The sequence below is a fragment of the Eschrichtius robustus genome, chromosome 8, assembly GCF_028021215.1.
Source record: "Eschrichtius robustus isolate mEscRob2 chromosome 8, mEscRob2.pri, whole genome shotgun sequence".
NCBI classification, from domain to species: Eukaryota; Metazoa; Chordata; class Mammalia; order Artiodactyla; family Eschrichtiidae; genus Eschrichtius; species Eschrichtius robustus.
Genome location: NC_090831.1, coordinates 75159484 through 75168415, shown reverse-complemented (window position 1 = coordinate 75168415; position 8932 = coordinate 75159484). Strand labels below are relative to the sequence as shown.

General features: G+C 42.3%; 1 protein-coding gene across 2 annotated transcripts in view; it reads left to right on the top strand.

The window, feature by feature from the left end:
* The first annotated feature begins 3182 nt into the window (after positions 1–3182).
* Positions 3183–8932, top strand: part of CDK14 (cyclin dependent kinase 14) — a 567195-nt gene continuing 561445 nt past the window's right edge. For both annotated transcript variants that reach the window (XR_011074670.1, XM_068549142.1), the window contains exon 1: positions 3183–3385. Coding sequence is in view for 1 of the 2 variants with exons in the window: in XM_068549142.1 (XP_068405243.1) it covers positions 3295–3385 (91 nt within the window). In the remaining variant the exon portion in view is untranslated. The remainder of the gene's footprint in view (positions 3386–8932) is intronic.

The window sequence follows — 8932 nt, the reverse complement described above, 5'->3', positions numbered from 1 at the left end:
ATAGGTAAAAATGAAGTAAATATTATGTTTATGTTTTAAATTACTATTTCTATTATTACAAACAATGCATTTTGGGGGGATAAAACATTCAAATTATACTTAAAGGTACAAAGTACAAAGAAAATGTTCTCTCTACAGTAAGTCCCCTACATACGAACCTTCAAGTTCTGAACTTTCAAAGATGCAAACATGTATTTGCATGTCTAATCACATAAGTTAGTTCATGTGTCTGGCATACATTGTCACGTGTGTGCATCCTCTACAAGTGGTTGTGCTTTTGTGTACTTTACTGTACAGTACTGTATAGAGTACAGTAGTACAGTATCTTTATTTCAAGCTAGATCTGTAAGAGGACAACTTCATTGAACTCCTTGCTGCGCAGCACGAGGAGCTTACTAATGAAGACCTGATGGAATTGGAGGCCCAGAGAAAGGACAAAGAGAGACAAGAGGAAGAAGAAGTAACTGAAGAACCGAAGAGATTCACGATGCAGGAAATGGCAAGGGGATTTTCTTTATTTGAGGAGCCACTGTTAGTTCTTGAGGCACATGACCTGAACATAGGAGGATACACAAATGTTGCAGCAGCTCTTCAGAATGCAATCCAGTGCTACCACATGTCATCTATGACAAGAAAAAGAGCTTCTACCCAGACATCACTGGATCATTTTTTCAAGAGGGTAGATAGAATTGAATCCAGCAAGGAACCAAAACCAGTGCTGTCAACATCAGGCATGAGTGAAATTGCATCTTGCCCTCCATCTCCTATTGCAAACGATCCTTCAGCTCTACCATCTCTCACCTCCTCTTCCTCCAAGTCCAAGTTTGTTGGACTTACGAACAAATTGGACTTACAAATGTGGTCTCGGAACGGAACTTGTTCATATGTAGGGGACTTACTGTATTCTGGGTATACACACTTACAGTTTGTTGTTCTCTTCTTTTTCAGAAATTTTCTAAGCATATAGAAACATATACATGTCTAATTTTTTCTTATAAATATGAAAACGGGTTAATGGTAAATATTTTTTCACTTACTCTAGACATATTTACACAATACATATTGATCTATCTCATTTTTGAAAATGTTTACCTGTTGTACCATAGTATGCATATACCATAATTTATTCAAACAGAAGTTTATCTTTTAAAAGGTCAATAATACTAAACACTGGGAAGGTAAAACAATATGAATATATTATATATAATCTCACATACACACACGTATATATGAGACAGCCATTATCAGAGTGAATAATATGATTAATAGGACAGCCACAGATGTATAGTTGTCAAAGTTCATTCAGTTAATGACTACTTCTTCATCTTTGTGGACGGATAGGTAGAACCCATCAGGATTTTGATTGGTTGCTTTTGTCTTTTCATTCAAAGCTGCTGATACCTTTCTCCCTAACTAACCTGAGCAAGTGGTGAAAGTCAAACTTTTTCCTTTCTGAGGCCACGCTTGGTGCTGTCAGTGATATCTAGCTATAGTCCCCAGGACTCAACATCCATTTTAAGTCATACGGACTTTCTTGAGGAATTCCCCACCCTCCTCTGCCCCCACTTGGCTTGACTTCCTGGCTTTAATCAGCTGCAATTTATCAAGTCCCTATAATGTGCTCAGTGCAGAGCAAAACAAATCAAAGTGTTCTACCTCACAATTTAAGGAAGGCAGGGGGCTAGTTTTTGTTTTCAGATAAAAATCTATTAATAAAACATAAACTCCCCAAAACTTCCTTTAAACCAAACAACATTGTCACACGCTCACAAGCTCTTTTTACTTACACAGCCAGATGACTCAAGATTACTACATTTCTATTCATAAGGAGTTTGCTGGCCCCAAATCAACACATTCAAGCTTTCCCCCATCTTCCTTCTCTCTCCCCTGGGAGACTGACTTTTGGAGGCTTGCTACATCGTGTTTTAGCAGAATGAAGACGATGTGTGTTTGCTGCCCGAACTGTAGGTTCTGGGATTTTATAAAGCCTCCTCCCGCCCCCCTTTTTATAGTTGCTTTTTTGAGGTAGGGGACGAGGAGGTCAGAATGTTTACGCCTCTGAGTCTTCCAGTTTAGAAATATATTCTAAAAATGGTAAATAGACTAACGCCTTCTGTTTCCTATTTACTATAGAACTGGGTATTCATTTCAGAAGTCAGCTACATTACCGTCCGTCACTCAGTGTGACAGAGGGATGAAGGAAACAGAGCACTAGCCCTGCCTTGGGGAGTTACAGTGGACGCTTCTGCTTTTGCACTTGACTCTCCTAAGAAACGGGCCCATCTTTCCCTTTAGTTCTTTCGCTTCAGTTTCCTTGGCAAAACTGAAGAAAAACAAAAAGTCACCGTCAAACCTGAGCGCACCCCCGAGGCCTTTCCACTCCCCTGACCCAGAGGCAGCGGTCTCGGCCAACCCCCCATCCCCAATTCCAAGCTCTTTTCACACGCGATCGCGGCAGGGAGAAAACCACTACGATGAACGATCTAGGCTCAGCCCCTTTCCTTTCGGGGCCTCCCCACAGAGCGAGAACCGGGTTCCCAGTGGCGGCCCGCTCCCAGCCTTGGCCGTTCGCGGCCCTCCGCGGGCCCGGGTCCTCGAGCGCGCGGGCTGGGCTGGCAGCCGAGGGAGCAGCGCGGGGTCGCGAGCGGGCCAGGGAGGGTGGCAGAGGACTCGGGCTCCGAGCGGGGGGCCGAGGTCGCTCCGGGGTCCCGCGCCCGGGGTCCTTGGCCGAAGGGGAGGCGGGGCGGCGGCGGCGGCGGCGGCGGCGGGAGGGGGTTGAGGGCGGGGCGGCTGGCGGTTCCGCGCCGCGGCTCTTTCTCCCGAGCGCCCGAAACTCTTCCCGCCCGCGCCCCGCGCCCTCGGCGACCCCAGGCTCTCGCACCTCGTCCCCGCCCCGCCCCCGCCCCGCCTTCGCCCGCGCCACCCCCACAGCCGGCCGCCGGCCGCGCTTCTCTCGGTTACAAAGGAGGGAAAATGAGCCGGGCGGCGGCGGCGGCGGCGCGGCGCAAGGCCACCACAGCGGCGGCGATCGCGGCCGCCCCCGGCACCACGTAGAACGCCCCCGCTCGTCCAGCCGCGGCCCAGGCCGGAGTGCAGCCTGCCTCTCACCGCTCGCCTCCCCAGCCCTGCGCGTCGCCTCGCGGCCGGAGGAGGAGGAGGAGGTGGAGGAGGAGGTTGAGGAGGAGGAGGAGGAGGAGGAGGCGGCGCCGCCTTCGCCGCGCCGCGCGTCCTCGCCGTTGTCTGCGCTCGCTGTGGACCAGTTTGGGGAAGTTGGTCGAGCCCCGTGTCGCCCAGATGTGCGACCTCATTGAGCCGCAGCCGCCCGAGAAGATTGGCAAGATGAAGAAGTTGCGGAGAACTTTGTCGGATAGTTTCAGCCGCATTGGTGAGTGGCGTGCTGTCCCGGGCACCCGGCCCGGCGCCCCCATGCCCGCGCCCTCGGCCCCGCGCTTCTGGCACTAGCGGTGCAGCGGCCACCCGGGACTGGCGTGGGGGGCGCTGCGCGCGGAGGGTGGAGGGAACAGTGCCCGGGACCTGCGGGAGGGCGACGACAAAAAGGAGAGACACCTCTTTCCCTCAGGACCTGAGGGTTCATTTGTGCATGATCTTAAGCCTACAATTTGGGTTCCCTCTCCTCGCCACTAGCGCTCCTGCTTTCGCGCCCGCCGGGGACAGGCGGCGCGGCCGCCTGGGTCACCTATTTTTTTGCACGCAGGCTTTGGTATTGGGTGTTCAGTCAATCATTTAGCTTTGGAAATTGGTGAAATGTTGAGTTTGTACCTTGGTATTGTTTAACACATCCAACCTAAAGAGAAGTGGGACAGATACCTTGGGACCTTTTGTTCGGTACTTCGGGTCCTCGAAAGCGAGATTTGGGCGTTCAGTCAGTCTCGAGTCCTCTGAATCTTTCCATTGCGGCAGAGAAATTCGCGCCGTGAACTTGTCTGAACATTTAGAAATAAGTCTCCCAAAGTTCTTCCATTTACTAGACCAAGGCTATTGTCTTTAACTCAGCCAACCAATTGACCGACAGATAACCGACCGAGAAATGTTTAGGACATTTAAGAATAAATCCATGTCACGGACTATAACAAGGTGACAACAGTGTCACGTGGAATGGGTGGTTAGATTTCTAGGGTTGGCCATAAAAACCCCTTTTAACCTTAAGACGGTAGCTATCTTCTCTAACATCTTAACTTTCATTTACACAGGTAACTGCTTTCAGCAAGAAAATCGTACAAAATAACCCCTCAGAGTCCCTAAGAAGCCTCTAGCCTTTGTTTCACTTGTTTAACATGTCATCCATGTTAATGAAGGTGTTAATGGAAATTAAGCATAAGGTGCTTAATTCCTTAAAATAAAACCCTGGAGTGCATATGAGTATTGTCCTTGTCCTTCCATCCATTCATTTAAAAATCATTGTATTAAGTGCATCGTGAAATATGCAAACTTTCCTCAAGTCAAAAAAATGTTTAGCCTACTTTTCTTTGTTGTCTTTTAACTGAAAATTCAGTATTGGTATACATAATCTTTCCCAAGATGACTATAAAGTTATGGTGTGAAACCAATATTTAGCCCTGGTTTTATTTATTTTGTGTATGGGATATTTGCAATTTTACTCTTAGGAGTTAGGGATGTGTATGAAGAGCCCCTGCATTCAAATGAAGTTTGAAGCCAAGAAGAGTGTGAGAAAGCAAGGTGTTGAGTCGCTGTGCTTTATTAAGGAGGATGTTTCAGCCCCTGACCCAAACTATCACAGAGGCGGGTTCTGGAGTCCATTAAGCCCTGTTCTATAAGGCATTAACTGTATATTTACTAATGCTAATGACTCTGTTGGAACTCTTCCAGTTTTGTGTTAAATAATTCATTGCAATTGAATCTCAGTAAGAAACCAAGGACATTAATATAAAAATTCCTTATGTTTAGGTAATTTCAAGGTTTTGATCAACAATCAGTAAAATTTAGATTAACTACAATGCTGGCAAATGGGGTATTATAGTTAATTGGATTTTCTAGCTTACAGAGATTTAGTGATGTGAAACTCCTTCTGATTACAACTCTTGTTAAAATGTCTTCTAAGTTCTAGTAGATTTTACTTCCTCCCTTCAGAAACAGTACAGTGAAGTGATCATAACTGATTATGTCTTGTATTGATGGAGGGTCATGATTCGAATAGCAGATCTCATTCCGGAATACTGTAAAAGGAGATAAAGAGGTTTTAAGTGATTATGATTGTATAACAAGCTCAAGACATTCATTAGAGTAGCATTACAGAAAATAAGTCTTTGTTATCTTTGTATTTTTTGAAGTTTTATTTGTAAAATCAAAAAGCATGAAATCAATCTGATTATTTGAGGATTTTTAAGGTGCTGGAGGCTGTTGAATTGAGGCTTTACTGTGGGATTACGTAGTGCGTAGATTTAAAGGTGTGGGCAGTGTGTCGGATGGACTAGGACTTCTGGTGTTGCCGCTTGCGGTGGAGTGACCTTGGACAGGTCCCTCACCTTCTGAGCTTCAGTTTTTCAAGTCAGTTTTGTTATTGGCACTTAGTGAAATAATGCATATGATGTCCTGTGTTGTATGGAATAAAGACTCAATAGATGTTCATAATGTGTTATTATCATTATTGGTGAGTACAACATGCTGACGTATGGATCTTCTAGGTGGAAAGCAAGAGAAGTAAGAGAAGTGGCCACTGACTTTACAGTGTAGCTAACCTGAAAGCAGGATGGGTTTTGGAGTTAGGCTGATCTGGGTTCGAATCCCGTTTTCCTTGCCTGCTGTGTGCCTTGGGCAACAGCTAGCAGAATTTCCTTAGATCCTAGAGTCCTTATCTGTCAGTTTCCTTAAGGTTGTTGTGAAGATTAGATCAGATAAAATACATAAAATATCTAGTGCAATATCTGTCACATGGTGAAGATCAATACTGGAGGCTGTTATTATTCCTTCTGATTTCTCTGTTTATCTCCTGTCTTCCTCATTTCTTCGTTGGTACTTCATGAGGAGATCAAAGAGTGAATGGTTTATTCCTGCTGAGTAATCCAACATCTCAGTATATTCATTCCCTTTAACCAATCTACTCCAGCTTTTGAAATAAACATACTGATTTTATTTTGCTTTTTTAGTATGATTCAGAAGTGTAGTTTGTTATATGGTAATATATACAGTATCATTGTTTAGCCATGAAAAATTAGTGATCATCTATAGAAAATGAGGACAATTTTTGAAAGTCTGTGATATTCATTAATAATTCATTATTATAAAAGATTAATAATAATAATTCTAACTATATAAAAGCGACAATGCTAATGTTTAATTTACTCACACATGAAAGATCAGGCCAACTTTGTCACTGCCCACCTCAAATACAGCTGATCTGAGATTACTATATTATAAAAGGTCTAATAAAACACATTGGCTTTCAAGCCATAGCACTCTAATTTACTACACCTGCCAGGGAGTGACTATAACACAGCTATGGTTCTTTTATAAGATGGGTGTAATTGAATTTCAAAGTCATCCATTGATTTCAGGAGTGAGTATTTATGGTTTTCTGCTAAATAGTGTCAATGTTTTCACTTATTAGGAATTACTATAGTTGTCTCACGCTTTTTTTAAAAAAAAGTTTAAGTTAGCATAAACAAAGACAAATGGGAACTTAATTGTTTAAAAAATTTATATTAAAATTCATTTCCTCTTTTCTTTCCTTGTTTCTTTTTTATTTTTGAATGATTGCCTAGAAGGAGAAAGGCTTTCTGTAATATCCCGTGTAAGATTAAGGTGGAACTGACATTTCTTCATATTCATTTGAATGCATTTCTTCACACTTAGTTGGATGATCTTCTAGAGAAAGGAAGTTTATACTCTGTGATATACGAGATGAACCCTACGTATACCATTTCTTTGAAAGATGCAGTTTGTGAGATAACTGAATAAAAAGAAGAGGCTGTGGTTACACTGAATTTGGGGATTTGTTACCTTGTTCTGTAGGAGTGTAATTTTAGAGTCCAGCTGTCACCTGATAAATCCATTCTGTCAAAAAGAAAAATGTAAGGTTAAAAGTTCAGAGGCAAAATTTAACTATTGTACCATATCCTCTCCCAATGTAGTTTCAAAAGATTTTAATTTGAAAACTGTGAAATGGAATTTATGATTCTTTCATAAGAGAGAATAGTACATGGTTTTCATATGCCAAAACTTTAGTGTATCTCAAAGGGTAAGATGCTATCCTTTTGCCATTGAAGTGCAACTCATTAATTCTGCCAGTAATTATCGAGTACCTCCTATGTGCTAGATATTGTGCTGGCATTCAGATTCAATGACCATTGTCACTGGTTCCTGTCCTCAAGGACTTTAAGAGAAGACAGGCCAATGAATGAGCATGGACAAATTCTACCATGAAGATTAGCATAATTTGCTGTTGAAGAACATAGGAGGGGATACCATTTTAGTCTTGGTGAGATCATGGAAAGACTTCTGGAGGGAGCAACGTCTGAGCAGAGGACTGAATAGAATATCTGATTATCTTAGATGGCTTAATATATGCCCCTTTGTTAACCCAGAAAAATGTAATATGCTTGTTATTCCATGATATCCTTGAAGACAATTGTGGGTTTGTATTTACATGAATGATTAATGACAATCAGAGAATGTAATCAATAACGAGATGTTGTGTGCTTGTCTAGGTCAGAGTTTATTCATCAATGACCTGATAAATATTTGGCAAAGACATCTTTAATTGGTCTTTTTTGTTACCACTGACTGCTGTTCAGGGAAAGGATACACTATTTAAAAGAAACTATGCAAGGTGTCAATTTAGCAATGAAGGGTTCAATGAAAGGGTAGCCTTCTTGGTCTTAAAATATTCTCCCCTCTGGTGTCCTGGGCTTGAGAATAGTGTACAGGGGAGATAATCTGGCTTCCTGCTCTTTATATCTTAGGAGATACACCTGCAACGACCCTTCTATTTCCTCCTTTCCTTTCTACCCACAGATCCCACCCCTTTATCCAGAATGTTGGAGGAATTGGCAGGGCTTAGGTGGCAAGAGGGAAATAGTGCAGTCTGGGTGTTAAAGACATTCTAGTCTCTACTCTCGTCGTCTCTCAACTTGAGGGTCTTCGTTCCTTGTTTGCAATTCCCTGAGAGAAGGTATCAACTGTAGTTCTTACTGGTTGCTTTGCTTAGGAAAACCCATGGCTAAATCTCTAGAACTTTTATCATGTCCCAAGTAAAGAAGATATATTTAAACGTCTGTGCTGTGAATGATAAACTTGCTGCTGTAGCTCTGCACTTTGCATGGCAACAACGTAATGTGTTTTACCTTAATGTTTGTTAAATGAGTGAGATATGAGGCTGTACAATAATTCACTTTGTATTTGAAATCAATGAGCTAATCATTTCTTATTCCAAAAAATTGTTTTTTTTTTAGATGGAACAACTTGTTTATATTTACGTAGGTCACTAATATTTTATAAAGGAATCACTAGTCAAGTATGTTAATTAAAGGACACGCCTTGGGTTGAGAGAGTGAGGGGTATAGTCTAGTAACATTGTTGACTGATATTTAAAGAAAGTCTTCTGGATTAAAAGTTTTATATTGTGAATTAAAAATGTCACCATTAAGAATCACCTAGGATCTTCTACCTTTCTATACAAGTAGGGTATTTTATTTAATTTATTTATTTGGCCACGCCAAGCAGTTTGCGGGATCTTAGTTCCTCCATCAGGGATTGAACCTGCGCCCTTGGCAGTGAAAGCGTGGAGTCCTAAACACTGGACCACCAGGGAATTCCCCAAAGTAGGTTATTTTAGATTTAATATAAATTAAGTCAAATACATTATGTAATATGGGTAAGTAATTGAATGCAAGATAAACCATTTGAAACTGGGACAAAGGTCTGTCTTTTTATTTTCCATTCGGAAGAAATGGTT